Here is a 22,951-nt window from a genome sequence, read left to right on the forward strand (position 1 = left end):
AGTGAAATTAGTCGAAGCAGTTGAGGTAGATGTTGGGACTATAAATCCATGACATTGTGAAGAGAAAATTAAGGGAGTGTCAGGTGATGGCACCAAGACAATGCATGCACATTGTTACTGATTCATATGTGATTGCACCATTCAGTAACGTGCCTTGTTTCTATACAAAACATGGGCAGGGATTGAATATCATCTTTGCCCATACGTATTGAACATCCTTCTCGAGAAGGGTGTCCTGGAACATTGCCCTAGAAATATATAGGAACTGAACAATATTAATAATTTAATTGTCTTCTGATTGTTTGATCTGATTTCTTCCGTGATTATTATATTCACTCTTAATTCATATGTGCTTAATTCATATGTGCTATATTCATCCGAATGTTAAAACCACTCCAACTCCAAGTCTTCATGCATGAAAATCTTTCATGGTAAAAATGACACGATGAAAGATTTGCTGCAAAAAATACGCTGTCACAGAAAATTAATTGCAGTGTAGATAATCTAGTAGAGGTTCTTCCCATGTAACCAAACTATGTCTATATATGTCCTCCCCAATGGATGTTTAGTGTTTGACTATCTTGCAATAGCTCGAGCATTGTATCTGAGGAGTTGCTTCTGTTATAGTGAAACATTGCGATTGGAGAGATCCACTACTCGAGACTTGGGTTGGTTATAATTAATGATCTTAAGGAAAGCTGAATCTTCAATTCTTTGTTAGAACTAAGATTGGTAGTTTGCTGGGAACTAAATCTCCTGCAAGATGATCTTTTTCTTCTTTTTTCGCAGGTGCTGATGAACAATTTTGTTGGGCATCAAGTAATGAACTAGCTCGTTAATGTGATACCATTTGGAATTATTCTCTCATGTATAGTTCTTGAGGCCACACAGGATGGAAGGATGTTGTTTCGTAACCTTGGCTTGGGTGGTAGAAGGTGTTTAGGAGTTGGGTTCCACTACACTTGATCCATTTTAGAAGGATATGTAGTTGATGGAATCAATGGCTGGTGAAAGAGCCAAGCAGAATGTGTTAAGTCTTCGGTTGACGAACACCCAAGCTAACGTGTTCGGTTTGGTGAAATACCAAAACGAAAAATAAAGTGTGAAAATGATTGGCCATCTATGCCAAATGGGATGTGAAGGCCGGCCCGGCACTAGGTTGAGTAGTAGCTCGTGACCAAGCTTGGATCGAAAACTAGTTAGGTTGGGCACGACCATCGGACTGAATTGAGTTCAGCCCATGTGTTGGGCATGGCTCCAGTACAAGTCCATTGGATATTTTCACCTAAATCTAAAATCACTCCGTCTACCTTTTTAATTAACAATAGATCAAATTATAACAACAATTAAATCTTTTAATATTAAAATATAAAAAAAAACTCTTATTGTAGAGGGCCGGAATCAATATATATTGCAGATCGAGTCCAAACTAATCACGGGCCGCTTGAGGCCCAATTAGAGGTTCCCAAAACTTGCTCTGCCTTTAGATTTGCGCATGGGATAATCAATCACAGGAATTGATGAACGAAGCATGTATAACAATTGGCAAATAGAAGGGAGAAAAATATTAGAGTAACAGGATGGATGCTCCATTGTTGGGGCTCTACACTCCAGAATATAAAGGAATCATAGTTGTTGATATTTCATTGTACTGAGAAATCGCTACATGAACATAAAGTAAAAAAAAACAATCAACATCAAATTTTAAAGAGTTTGGAAACCAAACTGTAGTTCAATTGGTATGCGCAAATCTCCAAATTAAGACAAATGCCTGAAGAATTTCCCTGCTAGTCGCTAATATGCAAATCCAATAGATTTTAAACCTACGGTACATGTTGGAAACAATAACTGGACTACATCGTAAATAACAACCTCTGGGGACAATAAAATGTCGGCAATAATTCAGGCACCAGTTGTCCAAAGTTGTAGAGGTCTCGAAAAATATTTGTTGTATGAAAAGTGGAAAATCAACCAGTAATAATTCCAGCAAGAATATCGCTCTTTCCTCTGGCATAAATGGTGTAGACAAGGCGTATTGCATCTAACCATCCATACAACGAATCCCATGTGTCGGCAACCTGGTAAAGGAGCACACGACCAGCGTCAGACACCATTGCAATGAGCGACAAAATCAATCTAAAACAATTTATAACTCCTCTTACTGAAACAACTTCACATCATGGTCAGTTGGACACATTGTTGCAAATAAGAGCAACATTGGTGCAGTTCCAAAGTTCCCAACCAAGTTTAGGTTAAAATGAATAAAACCATCTCAAATTTTGCCATGATAAGTAGAAATATTCAAAGAAGTTAGCTGTTCAGATGAGGAAGATCCTTGTCAACGTTTCATACCTTCCCGACAAAAAATAATTATATTTTGAAATGCCATATTTATGCACCATGGTAAAAAAAAACATATAGACAAAAAAAAAAAACTGTCTGCTCCTAGCAAAGGTCGCATTGACATTTTTCCCTAAGCTAGATTTAAATGCCATGGGGCAACTAGTCCTGGAATAATCCAAGAGGAACCAAAATATACCAAAGTGAGTAAATCAACCATTAGCAAAGCAAAGAAACACTGGAAAAAAAGATCATAATCATGACGAAGAGGGATATACATCATGAATCTATCTCTATTTAGATGCTTGAATATGGCAAACTTACCAAGTAAACTGAGCCATTAATTGTCTCAATGCAAAGACCAGCACCTCGAGGTAGTGTAAGATCTGCACAGGCTGAAACAGAAACAAGGTCTTGGACATCAACTTTAACTAGTGATTTATCAGTTTGTGGAGATCCTGACAACATCCCAGAAGGACTTTGTGACGGATGCTTCTCAGCCTTACTGACCTGGGAAAGATAACACTCATCAGTATGATCTCTATCTGGAAAGATAGGACTCGTCAGAATGATCTCTTCTATCTGGAAAGATTAAAAACTCAGTAGGATCTCTATCCATTGTATCACCAAATCTAAAGTGAATTATTACATGAAGATATAAAAATGCATGAATACAGAAAACAAGTTCCTCTTTGAACACAAGCAATGGCATGGATTATAGTAACTGAGTAAAGCAATCTTTCTTTTAGCATGCACAGTTCACCAATAATCCATTTTTTCTTCATCAAGCAAAGAAACACGAGTTTTCATAATCAGGAGGAATTCTAAGGAAGTGGAGCGGCTTGTGCATTAACAATCACAAGCAGAACTTCTCTTTTATATAAGAAAAAAAATCAGGAAAAAATTAGGAGAAAAAAATGTCCAGGTGTGTGTATTTCAACTGATAATTTACCTGAGGTTCCTTTATTAGGGTGATCAAAAAAGTAGGAAAGCTAAAAGTGAAAATTGAATATGCAAAAAAGTGCCATTAAAAAGTAGAGGAAAGAATTGGAAAAAAAATAGTGGTGAAAATGCTCAATAGTCAGGGCATACATATGAACTTTGTTCACATCAGAATTAGTTGAATTCTACTGGATGCTATGGAGATATAATGGTCATATCAGTAAAGCATTACCTTTTACTTACAACAACCATGCAGTCCAATAACACAACCAGGCCTCATAATTTCATCAAAAATAGTAGGCTTCACCAAGGATTGAAATCTGGAGCCTCAATACCGGCAAAATTTTTCGTTCCGCCAGCGGACGGGCGCCGACACCAATGTTCCGGCCGGGATACCATCCAGAGGTGTCACGTGGGTGTCGCGGACTTGGCGACTCCTCCGGAGGTCGCGCGGGCCGCGCGTGCCCTGGTCGGACGGGCCACGCATGCCCCGGTCGCGCGGGCCATGCGTGCCCCGTTCCTGCGGGCTGCATGCCCCGGTCATGCGGGCTGTGCATGCCCCAGTCGCGAAATCTTTTTTTTAACTTAGATTTTAATAATCAACTCCTAGCCATATTTGGGATAATTTAAATAGGCTTAATTAAAGTCTCATAAATTTATCCTATTATTTTTTTAAAAAAATATTTTATTTTTTATTTTTAAATATTTAGATTAAATTTTTTATTTTTAGTTAATATATTTTATATTTTAAAAATATTGAAATTATACCGGCACAGCATGATATGATACCAAAACTGTATCGTTGCGGTCCGAGATCGAAACTTCAGCACGGCTCAATATTTTAAACCTTGGGTTTCACCATTACTTGGCAGATTTGGCATTAGAGAATTAGGTGTCTCTTCTAAGCTTCAACTACAAAATACGTTTGGTTACCAGAAAAATATTCTCTAATGCAGGTTTCACCATTACTTAGCAGGTAAGGCATCATTGACCTGTCATATATCTTGGTCTTTATTCTTTAGTTCTTGACTCAATTTTTTATTTAATTTTTTTCAGTGACAGATGGTGGTTCCTGTTTTCCAGTATTACTGTCATCATTATTAAGTGTTAGTCCTACTATTTGGTGTAACTATATGGACCTTATCCTCCTATTGTACTGCAAAACTATACCAATAGTAACAAACTTCCAGCTTTCCATCATGTGCCATCTAAATTATGATATTGGATATCGTGATATAATCCAAGTTACCTGTAAACACCTTCCATGATGGAAAGAAGGGCATCCTGTCTACTTGCTATACAAGGATAGTTCCAAGAGAGACTGAAAGGTTTATTTTTAATTTAAATTTGAAGTCACATTGACTTGAGACAACTAAGAACAAAAAGGTAAAGAGTTCACACAACTCAACAAAGTTGACTTATTTCATATATAGAAACTGCCCTAGTTGAGGTTTTCCAATTATGAGAGAAAAAGCTGGAGTGATGATAACTTATTTTGACCTGAATTAATTAAATTTGAGCAAGACTATTTATTTTGCTTTATGAATATAAAGATCATAACTTAGCAACTCTGATCACCATGTAACAGATCATGTTGACTTTCCCATATAAGAATAGTCTAAACAGTTGATGCATAACCTTACATCATCATATCATCATGTAGCTAAAGCAAAAATTGATTCTAATTAAATTGATTTCAGAATAGAATAAAGAAGACTGAATCAAGGAAAAAGGACAAACTTATGCGGCTTACCTGCTGAAGTCCCTCATGATTCAGAAGAAATTGAGATCTTTGCCACTCTCTATGAGGTGCAATTGGAATATGTGCAGGTTGAGCAGTTAGGTAGCCTACTTTCAAGTAGGGTAAAGGAAGCTGTCAGAAAAACATTTATGAGTCGATAATGCATGTCAAATTCATACAACTAAACCAAAAAGGGGCAGTGATAATATTACCTATACCATGAAGAAAGTCGATCCTAAATTGACAATTCAGGTGGGAAAATAAGATTTAACGATCAAACCAGTGAAATGAAGTGTCTTCTCAAGAAAGGTATTTTCTCCCATTAGTTAAACTAAGGTTGGGTTTACTTAGGTGGAAAGATGAGAGTGGAAAGCAAGGCAACACAAAATTATAGATGAATTATTCATGCTTCACGTGCATTTTTGTGAGTTTTTGCCTCCCCGACCTTTCACCATCCTCTCCACCCTATTTTTCCACCCAAGTAAACTCAGCCTAAGAAAGAATCTTAGCATCTTAGGCTTGTAATTAAAGAGATCACACCTATTCTTAGAAGGAGAACCTTGACACAATAGTAAAATTACTGTCATGTGACCTTGAGGTCACAAGTTCGAGTCGCAGAAACAGCCTCTTGCAAAATGCAAGATAAGGCTGTGTACAATTGACCCAATGTGATTCCCTAGAACTCTGTATTGGCGGGAGCTTCATGCACCGGGCTGTCCTTTATCACACCTATTCTTACTCGTCTAGAAGAGCTAATTTCACATTTCTGTAGAAAATTTAATTTCTAGCCCAATTGGCCTATGCTTGCAAGAATGACAATTATAAGTGTTGAGAAAAAAATTACATTCCATGCTACCTGGGATAGATTGCATGCACCATTTCATACTAGCATGGAAGCTTCTTCTTTTTCATCCTATTCCTCTTCCTCTATGTCTTCGTCCTCCTCTATTTTCTCTTCTTTACACTCTTCCCTTCCTGGTCGGTGCTGACTGAGACCACATAATATTGACACAAGGTGTGGCCATCAGCAATTGAACCAACTCATTCAGACCACCCAATGAAACTCCAGTGCCTAAGTAATTCTAAACATTCCACTCTAGTAATAATTGTGCAATAAAATCAATCAATATCATTATGATAGTTTCTGTTATTGTTTTTACGTAGAGATTGCCCAGTGCACGAAACTCCAGGGAATGTAAATTTTTATCATACATGCCGAGAGGCTGGATTTGTAACTCCAACCATGAATGCCTATTTCCCATTAATATGACATGCTATAAGTGGTAGTTGAACAACAATGTTTTGAAGATAACTCACCATTGATCGAACTAGCCTTAAAGCACTGTGATAAACCTGCATGATTATTAAAGACAACAAACAGGATCAAACCACTGATTAACTCACAATTAATTAATTTTTACCGTCTTAACAGTTATTCCTCAAATGGAAAAGAATATCAGGTCCGGGAATTTTAGACAAGCACAAGATAGATATGTTCTTCATGAACTGAAATAAAATGACAGCAAGAGAATGCAGATAGGGTCATACTGAGTAGTTTGGTTTCAGAGCATGAGCAGCTGCAATATATATAGCTGATTGACTATAAAACTCTTCAGGAGAGACTTCTTTTGCATTGATGGGTCTGCCAGACCTAAAAGTGTCCTCGGCTAAGCCATACTACATGTAGAAACAGATAGTTATCAGATCCAGTAACTGGTAAAGAGTGAGCCAGAAAAAGAACATTGCTTTATCTAAAATAATAGCTACAAGTTATAACAACAAAAAACTGAAGAAGGCAGAAAACCCTTACCAACACTGTACCAAGATTGTAAATTGCTCGATGAAAATCAAACTGTAGTTGGATGGCGGCACGGAACTGCCACAGAGCACGATTAGGGAGTTATCATGATAACAGCAATGACAATAACAAGAAATCATCTGCAAACTATTTGAGGTTAGGGACTCGGCCCAGCACTAAATCAAAAGCATAACTATTGAAAAGTAATGTGGCATTACCTTGATTTAACCTCGTGAAACAGAAACAAATAATTATAGAAGTAAAACTTTATTTGCTATTTCATGGCTTTACCTTGCTTATAGCTGTTTTTATAATAGTCTGTTTCTCCCGTACAGGAACAATTGCACCAAGCTCCTGTATCATGATTTTGTCCAAAATGCCTTAATAAGATTAAAAAACTAACATAAAATTACTTCTATAATAAATCAACTTAGTTGATAAACCAAAATCAATCTACCTGCAAAGCAAGCCCCCAGTTGTTAAGGGCCTATCAGAAACCAATAAGGAAATTTGATTGATTAGTACACTATTAAACCAATTAAAAACAAAAGTGGGTAAAGAGACCCACATATTACCAATATACCATTAAAATCATGTTCTGCAGGAAACAAATTAAAACATGGAGGAAAGTATGGTAACTTGAACGAAGCACATAACTGCATAAAAGTATCAATGTCTAAGCAAAATATAATGAGGCAAAGCTACTACAAAATCCTATTGCATGGAAAACATCTAGGAAAAGATCAAGTAGTTTATAATTTTAAGATGTGTCCTGATTGGAGATAATATATCAGCAGGAAGGATAATAGTGAGAGGCTTTGATATTTTGATCATCGATTAGAAATGTGCTATGGACCTCTTGACCGGCCAACCTAATATACTGATATTGATGTATTCGATTATCAAATAAAATATGACCAATGGCTGTTTTAAGAAATTAACAATAAGATATTCAAAAGCATGAACTTACCAAAGTGTAATTGGGCCTCTAATGAAGCAAATTAATCAAATAGTAAAATCTTTATATAATTAGCACCTTGGATAAACTGACAATGAATATAGGTAAAATTTTCAATTACAACCATATAAGTTAGTGATATTGGTACAGCATGAGGAATAAGGTTATATATATGAAGGAAAATACAAGAATACTAATAACTGTAATACCAGACCTGTGGGCTGTTCCAGTTAAGCTGAACAGCTTTCTCATACTTTTTGGTTGCCTGTAAAAGAAAGATCAAGTAATAAAAGCATGTCATCAAAATTCAAAACCAATAAGTAAAAGGGACTTATAGGAACAGAAACAAATAAAAATTAGAAAGACAAACTGCAGAAACAGGAGCCAAGCAATTAAATAAATTCATAATTCCTGCATGGTATCTGCTAGGTCACATCATAGTTGTCATTTTCAGCTTGTAAAAAATGTAAATAGTGGAAGAATATGGTGCAACAATGAATGGCATGGGTGGTGGAAAGTCCAAGGTGGATAATATTAGACGAGATCATTAGGGCTTAGAGCACAACGTTTTTATCTTGGATAGTTGGTATAATTTGGCTAACTAGGTTTTTATCTTTTTAAAAATGAGGCACTATATTTTCCACGTGGTTTTCTAAATCTATTTATTACATGTGGCAAGTGGAAAGGAAAGTGGAGCTATTTGATTCATTAAAGAAAAGCTTCAAATAAAAAATCAAGAAAAATATGAACATTTTGTGGTTAAGATATCATTTCTATAGCATAGGATAACAAGGGTCAAACACTTCAATAAATTTGAGAAATTAAAACCAAAATAAAACAAAAATACTAGAGAATAAAGGTTTGAGATTAGTAAAAATAAAAATAAAGAAGTACTGGATTGTTTAGTTTGACCTGTTTCCATAATTCTTCAGCCTCCTTTGTTCGACCACGCATTTTAGCACGATCAGATATTGCAATAGCCCAGTTATAATGTGCCTAAAGAAAAAGAATACAACAACCAAGCCTTATCACTACAATTATGAATACTCAATAAAAATTATGAAAGTTGTTAACTTAGCCCTATGCATATAACTTTATAACTTTTAGATAAACTTGAATAAAATACAAGGTGAATCACTACAATTCGATACTTTTTATGTTCAGTTACAAGTCCCACAAAGCAAATGGATAGTGTTTTAGAAGAACATAACCATAAATAAAAAAAAAAGACTGCGACAAGGTAGTTGAGTAAAAATCACATGCACCTTATGTTTTGACAAACTATGCAGGAAACTTCCCCTCAAAACAGCAACAAATATGAAATCTCAATTATAACAGCAATTAATCATCATGGAGAAAATCCTTTTTGCTTCAAATTCCTTACCTCAAAGAAAGCATCCTAGGCAAGGTTTCCTCATGTTTGCCCTCCAAGAAGAGTAGCAATGTCACTTTAGTTCTCTGTACTAGGAAACAAGGTGAAGGAACTGGGTGCTCACAAGTCTACAACTTGAAGATAGAATCATACTGTTTCCTTCTTGATCATTCACCTAAGTAGTTCATCTTAGAATCCTCTCTCTATGTGAGATATTTCATCACACTTGTCATTCAGTCAACTTTCAATATTGTATTAATTTAGCCTCCTAAAATTTCCAAGATAAAAACTCAAGACGTGACAAGTTCATGACACAAGCTAGAAGTACAATATCTGCAGTTAGACAATCCTAGGAAGAGCTATTTTCTTTCCCTTTTTCCCTTTCTTCTCCTTTGTTGTTGTCCCTTGTAATACCCCTTAACTAACATGTGCCAGTACCATTTTACCAGCCAGTGCAGAAAAATTTGATCCAGGAACAAACAATGATAACAACAACCAAGTCATTAGTCCCAATTACTTGAATTCATCCAGGAACAAAAGCATATGAAAGATTCATAAAGGAAAAAGAACAAAAGGAATGAATATTTTCATACCAGTAGACGCTTAAAACTTGAGGCCTTCAAAATTGTTTCATTGACACTTTACCAAAAGCTTAAATTCTTAGGAAAGTATCCATTCCGGTTTATTCTTAAAGTTGCCGCCCCCCCCCCCCCCCCCCCCCCCCCCCCCCCCCCCCTTCTAATTTTTAGGAGGACAAAGTGAATGACCTTGACCAAACTTAATATGAACTAACTTATTGGAATAGTTAAAAAATTAATGGAACCAAAATTAAAAGAAAGCACTTGATCATCTACCATGTTAAATTTGACTCACAATCACCTATCCCTAACATCTTAACTGTTAGGAAAGAATTCAATCTGTTATATCTTAATAAAAATATATGACAAAATCATGCAATGTGTTTAAGGTGGCATTTCATATAGAAATATACTACTTTCCTATCTGAGCAATTTTATTCATCCCTCTAAGGCACTGACCACAAGATGATCATATATTCTAAATGTATATGGTGAAAACCCTTGATCAACAGAATAACATCCATCTATCATGCATGATAACAATGATTCTAACATCTAATGAGCCAGGTCAATTGAACCAGAAACACAAGAAAACTCTTGATCATAAATTCTGTCAAGGTGATAGTACAATCTGCAGTAACCATTTTTAGGTAAATGGCAAGAACAAGGAATCAACTATACTATCCAAATTAGTAGCGCCAGGATATCAATGGTTTAAGTAAAATGTGTTGTCTGACCAATTGAAGTACTTCCAGTATTGTAAATCATGAGCAGAGTACAAGAGAGTAACAATTTTCTAGACATGTTAGTATAATTTCAGTACCTTGTTCTGCAATGGTTTAGGACAGAATCACTTACATCATAAAGTGTTGGACAAAGACGTATAGCTTCCTCATACTTTTTGCATGCCTCTTCAAGCAAAGCATCTTTTGAAGAATCAGAATCAGGGCCAACATTGTCAGCACTCTCCTGCATTGTGTATAAGAAAAAAAATATGCCTCTTTGAGTACAAACTTCAATTACATTTTTGACATTGTTAAAAACGAAACAACCATCCTATTAGTTCCATAGCTAGGGCTCAAAGCATTTTGACATGTTTTATGTATCATACACTTAAAATGTTTCTAGCACAGTTGACAATATGAAAAATGAAGAGTGAAAGAAATAAGTCATGATTTTCTATCACAAGAAATGTTTTTCAGATTTCATTCCAAATTCGACATGAAGAAACAAAACTACAACAGAAAACACAGAACTACATGATTACAGAACGAGGATCTTTCATCTGGATAGATATGCCTACAGAGACAAATAGCAAACAAAAAATAAACTTTCCCATGATTGGATCAGCCTGACCATTTTGGTAGTGTGTTTTCAGCATTCAATAGCAAAAATGTAACCTTTAATGGCTAAAAACTCTACAAGTTAACCATCTAATGATTCAAGGAGATCTTAATCCAGAGACCGACTAATCAGGAAAACCATCAAATTAAGAATTCTTTTCACATTGTTAGGACTTCCTAGATTATCAATAATAAATACTTTTGCTTAAACAAATTGACTATCGTAAGCAGAGAATTAAAAGGCCCAAATACAGCTGAAAATTAGAATAATTGTCTAACATAATGAGTACATGCCAATCAGTTTTCATGAACAAGGTAGAATCTCATCATGTTGTATATACTTCTTAAATAGTGAAGTATATATTTGGTCACTTAAATACAACTAGCAGGTGAAATATAGATGCATATGTATATATATTAGACACTTTAAAATGATTTTATAATTTCTTTACTCCAATCTGCATATAAGATCAGTTGCAAATAAGTTATTAGCCCAACAAAACTGGATCACCTTCAAATTTAGAAAAAAATAGCACATGAGATACCATTGGTACATATGGAACTAGAGAGAAAGCTAATTTGCATTTTATAATAAATAAACTTCATGAAGACTTGGGGATTGTTGATATTCAATCAAGTTGGCAGATCAACAAACTCCAGAAGTCAAGGTGAGACTAAAGGCACTATGAAAACACCAGGATGGACTACCAACCATTTGGATCCATCTGTGTTGAACTCTATTAAGGACCTATACATACTATAAGCACATTAATGTGCAGTAAATATAAAGAAATTTGGGCAAGAAGGCAGCAGGAATAATACCTGCAGGACCAATGCCCAATTGTAAAGTGCATCATGGTCTTCCGGATTTCTCTCTATCGCACTAACATACCTACAAATATACAGAGTTATTTACAAGAACTAGCTCATAGAATCTGCTATCTTAAACAATGTATTGACCTCAAATATCAAGGTTCAGATCAATGTAATCTCAGACAGTAAGAGTTAATTCAGACCAAAACATCAAAGCGCAAAGAGTCAAATAAGATGATTATGCAATTACACTCCTTAGATACAGGTACTATTTGTTTATATGATTCAAGCTCATAATACCCAGTTCATGATTAGATCAGCATGCCACTTTATGTGCACCTTACAACAGAAGTAAAATATACTCAGATTCTCTTCAAATTAATCATACCTACTGGAATCCCTGGAATGTCTAACAGAGTAGCTTAGAACATTGTTGAACTCCAAAGTTGAAAGATTCATTAAGGGAATGCTTACACTGACAGAGTGAAAGATTCGTTAAGGGCAGGCTTACACTGACAGAGTGATTCTATCTCTGCGTAGAGGGGAGGGAAGTTCCTTTATGACAGCTTCTTTCCTCATTTACTTTGACCAAAATAAAATATGGAGATGCCATCTGAAGGAGTTCACAGAAGCATTTTATCCAAGATTGGCTTCCAAATTAGATGGATGCAGAGGACCATGAGGTAAACCTAGGAAAAGATTGAAAAAATCCTCTGAGCTCAATTTCTTGCTGTGTTGGCAGGCAACTTCTGCAACACCAGGAAGAAACTGCATTGAAGTTGGATCCAGCAACACTCTTCATAAAGCCTCACCAGTCAGTGATATTGAGGTAGCAGCAATAGAAAGATGGAAGTTGGGATAAGGAGAGAGAGAGCAAGCAAGGCCGCTCGTGGTGGAAGAAAAGGGGAATGGATCAGAGCAAGGAGAGGGGTGCTTGACAGTGCTGAATCTGGCAGCAGAAGAGGTCATTGCAAATCAGGAAATGGACCAAAGGTTGTCAGCATGCGAGAGAGGGAGAGGAGTGCAGTAAGCGGGGCTACTCTGTTAGCCGGCATAGATCAATGAGGCTTGCATGCATGAAGGGGTGATACCCAAGTAGGAAAGGGGAAGAGATCAAGTGTCAAGATGGGAAGAAGAAGAGGATGTAGCTGTGGGACATACATTGATTATTTTAAAAATCCCATACCCACATCATTTACATTTTGAGTTGTGGAGGGGTCCCTTATTCAGGGCGACACGGATCTTGATTAAGGATGAACAAATTGTCATCCCCAGGGATATTTTCCTTCTTTTGCCTTCATATCAAACCAACTATCTTCCCTCCTCTTCCCACCAAACCCAAACCCCCCCCCCCCCCCCCCCCCACATCCTCTGAAGTAAAATAACCCTAAAATCAAGCCTCATGTTATCAATGTTTATTAGATTACCATATAGAGCCCAATTCTCTAGATTCAAGGAGCCATCTTGTATTTTCGTTACTCCTAAGACACATGCCATTAAACTTGCAGCTACAATATGCTTCAGTTATTCCACTATGATCACGCCATATTTCTATCATGTAGAGCATGCACCTGATTTGAAATATTCTCTTAGACTATCATTGTCCCCAGAGAATGTAAAAGAGAAACAAGACAAATAAAGAATATTTTTGAATGATTAGCAAATTTCAAATTCATTTACAAGGTAAGGCAATGACAAATTGGAAATGGAATGTATTTGATTTTAATTAAGACAAAATAAAGAACATTTTGATGATTAACAAAGTTCAACTTCATTTATAAGGCAAGCAATGGCAAGTTGAAAATGGAACATACTTTTTAGCTGCATATAAAAGCATCCGTTGGCGGGATCGACCTTCCTCATCTGTTCCAGTTACTTTGTTGATCAAATCCATGGAAATATCATTGTGACTGAAATAGAAAAGTTAATCACTTCATCCTTTTAGTTTGAGAAATAAATATATGCACATACACAAAGATTTAGAAAAAAAAAACATGTATATACCAAAATTTTTCGCAATCAAAAGTGCAATGAGAATAGACATGTTCCATATGAATGATCATTCCTTGGCAAGGAAGTACAAGGAAGTGAGTATCTTGGCTTGAAAAAATAGATCAAACAAAGAAAAATGGAAATTGAGATTACAGATTCAGGTAAATAAATAATAACAAGAGAAAAAGAACCCTAAAAAGGATTCTCCTGAAAATGTAGCCATGCACTAAATTACTATTATGCGCTGCAGTAAACAGATATATCAGATATCACATTCATGTGGAATATGAAGTACTTCACACTGCACACTACTGTTGTCTGACCAGTGAATAGATATTTTAAATGTCACATTCAAGTAAACTATTAAGCACATCCACTTTCATTGTAATGCTAATATATCATGTTTTTTACAAAAATATGTTCTAAAGATTATCAATATTTAGATTTAGTTGGGATTAGTTTTAGCAGGGAAACCACAATAACACCTGCCACTGATCAATATTTTGAAACTATTGACTTTTGTGATCTAGATAATTATCTCTTCTGTTTTTTGGATTCTACCTAATCGGCATATGAGGATCCTACTTCAAGCAAAGGTCAGTGAGCTTTAATTATTTAATAGCACAATCAACATAAAAAAATGATATGACAATTTAAGTCAGCCTAACCAATTAGGGTATTCATATTGAACATGCTGCCCAAGTTGTGGTGGTAATGGTTATTCACATTTCTCATGTTTCATGGTTGTTTTATATCTTTCATCTGGTACAATACGCTTCTGTTCCCTAGTTTACAGATACGTTGCTAAAATTGGATGATTCTTTTGTGGCACCTGATCTGTCATCTCATACCATAAGCCCGTGTTTCCTAGTTTAGAGATACATTGTTAAAATTGGAAGATTCTTTTGTGACACCTGATCCGAGTATAACAGGGCATGGTTTTCTGAGATGCTCACTCTGATTGCTATAACCATTACAAAGTATCAGTTACCATGTAGTGATCAAATTCTGAATCATCAGGGATGTACACGAACTCCCAATCGCAAATCATGAGCAATTGTGAGAAATAGTACCCCCGACTGCCACCAAAAAGAGCAATACTAACGAACGAGATCCCATAATTTCTGAGAGTAAGGAGAAAACATCTAAAGGGCACAACTTCCCAGAAGCTAGTAAGTCCAGATAAAGAGACTGCAAGAAGAGCAGGACAAACCTAAAAGAGGAACTCCCCGCAGCGCTGCTCCTATAGGCGTCGCTGCCGTCATCTTTGGTCGGATCCGCAGGCCAAGTTTTCTCATCCTTTGCCTCGGAAGCCCCCTTCTCTTCCTCCTTGAGTTCGTCGAGAAGCTCCCGCATTGTGAACGTCCGGATGCCGTCGCCTCTCGCGTCGTCCGTTTCAGAAGAGGGTTTCTTCTCAGCTCCCTCAGCCTTGATCTCCCCTTCCTTGACATCCAACGTATTGCCGATCTCGACTTCCAACTTAGACGGGATCTTTCCTACCGCGACATCCGAAGTCGGTTCGATCTCGCCTTCTTTGGCTTCCATTGCCGGCTGGATCTCGTCTTGCTTGGCCTCCAGGGTAGAATCCCCGGAGTCCCCCGGGAGATCGGGTTCTTCATTATCTCCTTCAGGAAGAGCGGAGATTTCGCCGGTCTTTGGCTCCACGTCCTCCATTGCCGGGATCGAACGGATCAGGGTGCGCCCTGTCTCGTCGTTGTGAACCCAAATGGCAACGTGAGATCAAATGCGAATTTAACAATTGAATGAGAAAATAATTGCAAAATGCCCTTCATGTACATTTTTTGACTGACACTGTTATTTATTATTTTATTACAAATTAATCTGGTCAATTTGTTAATCGCTCAACGAAGTGGGCTTGGCCCGCATTCGTCTGCGGCCCAAAAGCCCTAAACGACACGAAACTATAAGAGAAGCGGTCGAGTCCTCCTTCCAGTACTGTTTCTCAAGTCTCATCGGCGGGTCACTCCGGTCCCTCGTTCGTCGGACCTCTGCAATCTCGTCGTCTCCTGAAATGGACGCAACAACGCCGCTACGGTGGCGGCGGATTCTTCATGCGTGTGCCGCTCACGGTGGTGGTGACGCACCGCCGCCTCCGGGACGACCTCCGCCAATCCCCGCCCGTCCCCCTCTTACCTTTCTCCTCCTCGTCCGGCTGCATCGGCGTACCTCATGCCTCCTGCCTGTCTTACCTCGTTCCTCACGCCAGATCTTGGTGAGAAAACGAATCGAAGCAGGCCACGGGTCATGCTTTCAGTTTCTTGTTTGCTTTCCCGCCGTCCGGCACCGTTGTCTTTAGGCCCTTTCTTGTGAAGTATTTTGGTAGCGAGTACTCATCGTCCGCCGTTGTCTTTAGGCCCTTTCTTGTCGTTCGCATTCTTTTCATGGAAGTGGGAGACCCTAGCTTTTACCTATTCATGGTTGCCTGTGATAGTTGTGCATGTGGATTATTCTCTCAGGGTTGCAAAGGCTAAAACTATAGCTTTTGATGACGGACACATGTCAGTTGTTCGTGCAATATATTTGTTTGAATCAAGAAATCGAGAAGATCCTTCTTAATCTCTATAGTTTCTAGCTTACATGACCTATGATCGACAAAATTAGACCATCTTTTTTTCTTTCTTTTTTCTCAATTCTATCAAGATTCCAATTAAGTATTTTCTCGTGCATAGTTATTTAATTGAGTTTGTGGAGTTATTTCTTGTAGGCTCGAGATAAAAGTCATCACTGACATAATATGATATTATATGCAGCATAAAAACCACGTCAGATCACTCTGAGGTAGGCTTCTGGTCAGGAAATACCTTCTTTGCTTATTATATCTGTGTGCATAGAGGAACTGGTATCAGAATCTCATGTTTGAAACATGTCAACTACCATAAAATCTTACAGATTTCTTATGTTCCAATCATGCCCATACTAAATGTAGTTATATCAAGTATGTATTGTTCTTTTTACACTTTTTTTTGTTTTGTTTTCACTCAATAAATATTGAGCATCCTGCTACTTTTAACTGTCATTTCTTGCTTAACTATCAATTCTTTTTTCTTCAGTCAGCAAGCAGTTACCACAGCATTTGTGGGGCAACTTCCTTGTCTTCTCTCTCAAGTTTGGAGTGTGGCTGAGAACTTCTAGCCAGGTTATGTTAGCTGAAGTTGTGCCTTCAATTGCAGACCTTGCTAATCAGGTAATGTTTGTTTTGATCCCATATTATATCTTTTCTCAAGTAACTATTAATATAAGATTTCATAGAGTTGTATGGTAAATAAGATTCATGGTGTAGCCTAAATAGTTGGAAATCACATCTTGTTGTTTTATGAAATTATGTTCCTTTTCTCTACGTCTTGGAATCTAGTATTTTGTACTAGAATTTCATAGAGTATGTTTCCGTCTTAGAATTTCTAACTTCTATTTAAGTAACAAACTACTTTGATATTGCAGGCCCTTCTTGCATATGGTTTGAAGAGCTCAAAATGTGCTCCTGATGCTATTCACCTGTAGGTTTATCCCAAATTCTTACTATATGTAGTGTCCTTATTTCCAAGAGCTTAAGTGCCTCACTTGAGAATATAATATCTTTCCTTTACATTTTGTCTTTTTTTCTATGTATAGATTGGTTTCTGAATCTTGTCAGGAATGCAATGTTTATTATTGTAAATATAATACATTTTAAATCCTGTTCAGTCATGTATATAGTTGCTCCTTATATTTTGTTAATTGTTCATTCCTTACTGCAGCTATGGCTATTCAAAGGAAAGATTTGTCTGGTCTTTAATATCTGCTGTCTGTATCTTTTGCTTGGGTTTGGGCACAAACGGTTGTGCATGGGATGCAGAACCTGTGGAAAACTCATGTATGTCTCAGAACCTGTCAAAATCTTATAGGAATTTTGTCGCCTAGAATATTTTCTTGCTTGATTATATCTCATTGCTTTTATCTTTGTATGTTTCCTTTTAACAGCATCCTGAAAATATGCCCTATGCTGCCTTAGTGATTGGTGGATCCTTCCTCATAGAATGTATATCTCTAACGTTCATATTTTTAATTTTGGATTTGTCATTATGATAATTTTACTTGTCCCGCTTCACTGCTTGTTGCTACTAATGCTGTTAAGAAAGGTGCAGCTGCAGAAGGAATGGAATTGTGGGACTATGTTTGGCACGGCCATGATCCAACATCTGTTGCTGTTATGAAGGAGGTTAGCTGATGTTCCATACAGCTACAGAACATATGCTATTTTTTAAAATAAATTTTCTTTGATAAATGCTTACATCTGGTCAATGTTTATTATGTATATACATTGTTATCATCACTATTACCATCTTACTAATGATAATGTTTAAATGTTTTTTTTCCAATTATTCTATCTTCCATCCATTTCTGAGAACTCTATTTTTCTGCTTCTTTAAAGAGGTCTTATTTCCTTGTAGATGAAGTATAATGAATGAAGTTTATCATGTATATATCTGGGAAAAAAGACCAATTGTTTTACTGTAATAGTAATTTTCTTATTTCTCTTTGGGAAGCACATAGAAAGGTTCTTGGGTTAAGTGCAAAGGCTTCTACCGATGTCATATTGTGATACAGATTTCAATGGGGTTGTAGTGGTATTAAACTATTTAGAAAGAACTGAACGCAAAGAGTGGGCAAACAGGTATCTTAATGTTAGCTTCCGTTGATTTTTTGCACTTGCTACTTGTTTTCTTGCACGCTTCACACACTGCGTTAGCTTTTTACTGGTTTAGTATTGTTGATAATTTGGACCACTGCTAATACTTGCCTTATCCATTCTTAATCTAGCTACTTTTGATTTCCTCTTGCTTCCATTTGTACTAGAAAATTTCCAACTTATATGAATAGGATGCTTTTGAAACTTACACTCTTGCATTGACAGTTTCGGAAAGCAGCGAAGTCTCAAGACGATAATGTACTTCTAAATGTTATGGCTACTTATGGTACGGTCTCTGGTTTATGCTTGTCTCTTTGTCGTTGAAGGTGAGGATGTGAAGCGTTAGGCAGTGAAGTTGATAAGCTTGAATCAGTGATTCAGAAGGTATTAGACATGTTGATACAGAGTCACATAATCCTGAAGCAGTTCTCTCAGTTCCACACAAGTCTTGACCACATGAGTTTTTTTTCCTATCTTTTTTACTATATTTCATGACAAATCTTTTATGTGAGAATTTAAAACTTCAATTCTTTAGAGGTCATGTTTTGGCGCATAGCTGTGTGAATTGGTCATAGATTCTTTTATGGGAGGAAAAAGAAAATTTCATGACTTTTTTTTGTGTATGAATTATATTTATTTCTATTGGATCCATTTTGAGCGATGGGGGGAATCAAATGACTTTACGTCTTTAACAAAGTGCACATACTCCATGTTATCTCAAGTCGTGGTCGGATCTTAGATTTGTCTAAAGAGTAAGAAAGAGAAAATCCTGGGTTGCATGTGATATGTCGGACGCCTGTGGCAGCATATTCGATCCACATTATAGCGTGCCTAGTGCAGAGACATGGTTCATTTAGGGCGGTGGTCTCCTGAATTGCTTTAGATTTAGAGCTAGACAATCAAAACCATGTTTTGACTCTTCCTCTACAGCAGAACGTTTTGTCCTCACTTCAGTCTCCATTCCTCTTGCTTCAACTTTTTTGACTTGTTCCTTCGAGCTGATACATTGGGTATGGATCTCACTGCGAGATGTCCACCGCTTTGACTAGCCGAGGTTCTCTCTCTCCAAAAACAAAAAGGAACAACAATAGACGGTTTGACTGCGCACACACATGTAAATATTTAAAACTCCGCACATACAAAAAAAAACAAGAAAGAAAGAGAGAAAGTGTTTCTGTACAACGATGAGAGGGTTTGACTTCACGCTGGTTACAATGGAACATGACATTAGTAAGCCACACCCCCATCTAATTTGCACCAGCTCCTATAATGTGTATATTCTTGTGCATGTGTAAAGTTGATATGAAAAATTAGGCACCCCTAACTTTTCAATGAATAACTTATCAGAATCCAAATCGACTATCCATGTTAATATTCAAGTACAAGTTTGGCAAAAAAAATTATCAAACAGTTGTGAATTCCATTAGTAGATTCCAAGATGAAATTGAAACGACACTGATGAGATTGAATGGGTGGTGGTCACTGTCCACACAACACAATGACACAAGCCAATCCCAAAATGAGATTGACTGGGTGTGGTCACTATCCGCACAGCACAATGAAGAAGCTTGAAGCCAATCCCAAAATGAGATTGACTGGGTGGTCACTATCCGCACAACGTAACACAATGAAGAAGCTTGAAGCTAAGACAATCCCAACTAAGAACGACCATGGGCCACCCTAAGGTTGATCCCTTAGCTCCTAGTGCTAATTCATTGCCATCATAGCTGAGGTTTGCTTGTCTATTTTAAAGACGTCCTTTTTTCTTTTGATGTGGGAGCACATATACAAGTCAAGACATTCAAGCTCGCCACTTATGGCAGATGTTAATCAAAATATGCGACTTTATGGTAAACCACTGGATGACCTTATTTGTTTTTGAGACTGGGGGGTAAAGGTGGTGAATCTAGCTTAGGGTGCATTTGATAGGATGCATGGAAGAAAATGATTCATTCCCTCTATGATTTTGTTGGATGTTTGGATGAACAATTTGAGGTTAAGTGATCCATTCCATGGAATGACATTACATTGCACTCATCCTATACTTTAGAGGTGAAAACTTCATTTCACCAATATTAGATATAATACATATTAAATAGTAACCATTTAGTATCATGATACTTTAGTTCATGAGTGTATCACCCCCTTTGAGCTCCTTTTGATGCCTTCCATTCATGTCATCACATGCTAGCTATATTGCCGATATCACTCGAAGATAATTTATACTAATTAACCTTCAAGGGCAGGACTCTAATTCTAACCCTTGAACCTTATCCTCATCAAGGACTGTTTCAACTTGAATACAAGAACAACAAGCTTTTCTATAAAGTTATAAAACTTAGGATTTTAACACAAGATTTGCATTTCCACATGCCAACCCACCTCTTTTTACAGTATATATAAGTTGTGTCCTCTGAAAAACCGCAAATCAGCTCATTTTCTTGTAATAATTTAATTATATGCAGAGAATGCTTCCGAACAAATATAATATTAAAGTGTTATCGAGTGATTACAAAGAGATACATGATATGACAAGAGAACAAGACGAGTCTGTGACTAAAGTGATCTGATTGCTGAAGCTGATCATTTTCATCTATTGTTTCACATTAACCCTTCATCAGATGCAACAAACAATCGAAGTTTGTCCGAAAACAGTTCTAAAAATTTAAAGAAACATGCATGCAAATGTGTTATCTTTAATTCATAATGATTCTTCAAAAGGGTGTGATCAGGGATTGACACTATTTGCTGTGATGCATGTACCACTATGTTGACCTGTGTCAGATCATGTGATCTATTTGTCAGGGAAAGTACTAAAGAGAATAAAAATATATATATTACTGAACTGCTAAGCTTGATAATACAGGATGGATCCATCAGTTTTGCCTGCAATATTTAGACAATTACAAAAAAAAATCTTACAAGATTGTGTAGAATGCAATCTAGATTGTGAAAATACAGTGAAGCAATTAAGATATATGAAGCATGGCAAATCTTCTTGTTGCCGGGTAAGAAATAAGCATATTACAATACTTATTAATTAATGAGTGAAAATAATGATTCTAGTCATCAAAGATTCAGAGCTAGCTCATGCATGGAAAGGATTAATGAGGTGTGTTAAGCATTCATGTATATCTTTTCAAGCTTTGTTTAAAAGGCACAAACAAAGAGATCGAGTACAAGCTACGTTAGTTAATATCTTGGAAGAAAAATACACAGAAATTCAATAAAAGTAAAGGCGAGCACTGAACTTGTCTTCCTACCTAGAACTGTGAAAAGCTACAATAAGTTCAAGATCTGCTCATAAGTTTGAGTTTTAAAAGAAAAGACAAAGGAAAATCTGCGCATTTGAATCGATCGAAACCGAAAGGTAGGAAGATAGGAAAGGCAGAACAAAATTTTAAGAGAGTCTAGATATTACAAAAATAAAGAAAAGGGAAAAGAGTAAGCTTTAACAAAAATGAAGTAAAGTAGTACTTTAGTAGAAAGAGCATGGAGATCTAAGTATTCCATCTTGATTAAGAAATGTTTACTTCACCCACTGCAAAGATTAATAAATTAAACTGTGGATGGAGGAGAGAGAAGGGGGGAAAAAAAGAGAAAAGAAAGGTAAGGCAAGATCTCTTGAGAATCTAATGATAAGGTAATGATGAAACCTTTTGCCACTCCAACAATCCTGTCAGAGATGAAGAACAAAAGATACGTTGGTCAAGATCCACCATCATTACACCAATCAGTAGTTTCCCTTCATCCTATAAATCTAACCTAATCTTGAAAACCAAGAAAAATCATCAAACCAACTGACTAAACAAAATCCAAAAAGAAGGAAAGTGATGAATCATATCCACGTACAGATATATGCATCTAACAAACCTGAGTTAACCAGTTATTACACGGCATATCTTGAGGGAGATGTATGGAAGCAACTATTGGGGGGAATGAAGCCTGGTCCGAGATCCCAAAGGTGTAAGATTTCAGAGGCCACAGAGATGCCTCGAGCCAGACAACATTCCCCTCAAAGGCAAAGCTTCCTAGCTCCCAGTTCATTTTCTTCTTCTTTCTTCTACTACTTTTTTTTTTCTCCCTGAAGACTCGGCTTGCAATCCGGAGAGGATATAGAGAGGTTAAACCTGAGAGAGAGAGAGAGAGAGGTGATGATAGGTGAAATGATTACCTGTTGCAGAGGGGGAGAGGGGGGAGAGAGGGATAGATAGTACATGGTGTTGGTGTTTGGAAGGGGGAAGATAAATAGCAATAAAGGAGGGGAGATGGAGGAAGAGGCGAGAGGAGTAATGACAAAATAAATTAAGCAGCAGGTGGCCCAACCCTACAGCTGGGTCTCAGATCACCACCAATAACTACTGCTAAGGAGAAAGAATGCCATGCA

The 22,951-nt window shown here is 36.9% G+C and overlaps 1 protein-coding gene, 1 long non-coding RNA gene and 1 pseudogene across 2 annotated transcripts; 1 reads left to right on the top strand and 2 right to left on the bottom strand.

Annotated features, from left to right (window-relative positions):
* Positions 1–1,678: 1,678 nt before the first annotated feature.
* LOC141825016 (protein HLB1) lies at positions 1,679–15,588 on the bottom strand. The gene is made up of 14 exons (XM_074712379.1): positions 15,091–15,588; positions 13,700–13,795; positions 11,895–11,964; positions 10,588–10,698; positions 8,692–8,775; positions 7,994–8,044; positions 7,279–7,308; positions 7,113–7,175; positions 6,834–6,899; positions 6,572–6,700; positions 6,341–6,376; positions 5,036–5,155; positions 2,665–2,850; positions 1,679–2,078 (listed from the first exon to the last, which is right to left on the bottom strand). Exons 1-14 carry the CDS (start codon positions 15,549–15,551, stop codon positions 1,968–1,970), a joined length of 1,614 nt encoding a protein of 537 aa, XP_074568480.1. The 5' UTR covers positions 15,552–15,588; the 3' UTR covers positions 1,679–1,967.
* Positions 15,589–15,949: 361 nt separating this feature from the next.
* Positions 15,950–18,888, top strand: LOC141823645 (metal tolerance protein C4-like; annotated as a pseudogene).
* Positions 18,889–21,036: 2,148 nt separating this feature from the next.
* Positions 21,037–22,677, bottom strand: LOC141822774 (uncharacterized). Its single transcript, XR_012601355.1, has 2 exons — positions 22,438–22,677; positions 21,037–21,450 (listed from the first exon to the last, which is right to left on the bottom strand). It is a non-coding gene; the product is annotated as an uncharacterized LOC141822774 (long non-coding RNA).
* Between the last annotated feature and the right edge of the window lie 274 nt (positions 22,678–22,951).

The sequence above is a fragment of the Curcuma longa genome, chromosome 3 (assembly GCF_044706935.1).
Source record: "Curcuma longa cultivar G26 ecotype Majalengka, Jawa Barat chromosome 3, ITB_CL_G26_1.1, whole genome shotgun sequence".
Lineage (NCBI taxonomy): Eukaryota > Viridiplantae > Streptophyta > Magnoliopsida > Zingiberales > Zingiberaceae > Curcuma > Curcuma longa.

Coding starts and splice junctions, on each gene's coding strand:
- LOC141825016 (XM_074712379.1), bottom strand. CDS start 15,551: ATGGAGGACGTGGAGCCAAAGACCGGCGAAATCTCCGCTCTTCCTGAA. Junction 11,965..13,699: donor CTTTTATATGCAGCTAAAAA/GTATGTTCCATT, acceptor GTATATTTGTAG/GTATGTTAGTGCGATAGAGA. Junction 5,156..6,340: donor TAAGGCTAGTTCGATCAATG/GTGAGTTATCTT, acceptor TTTTTCTGACAG/CTTCCTTTACCCTACTTGAA.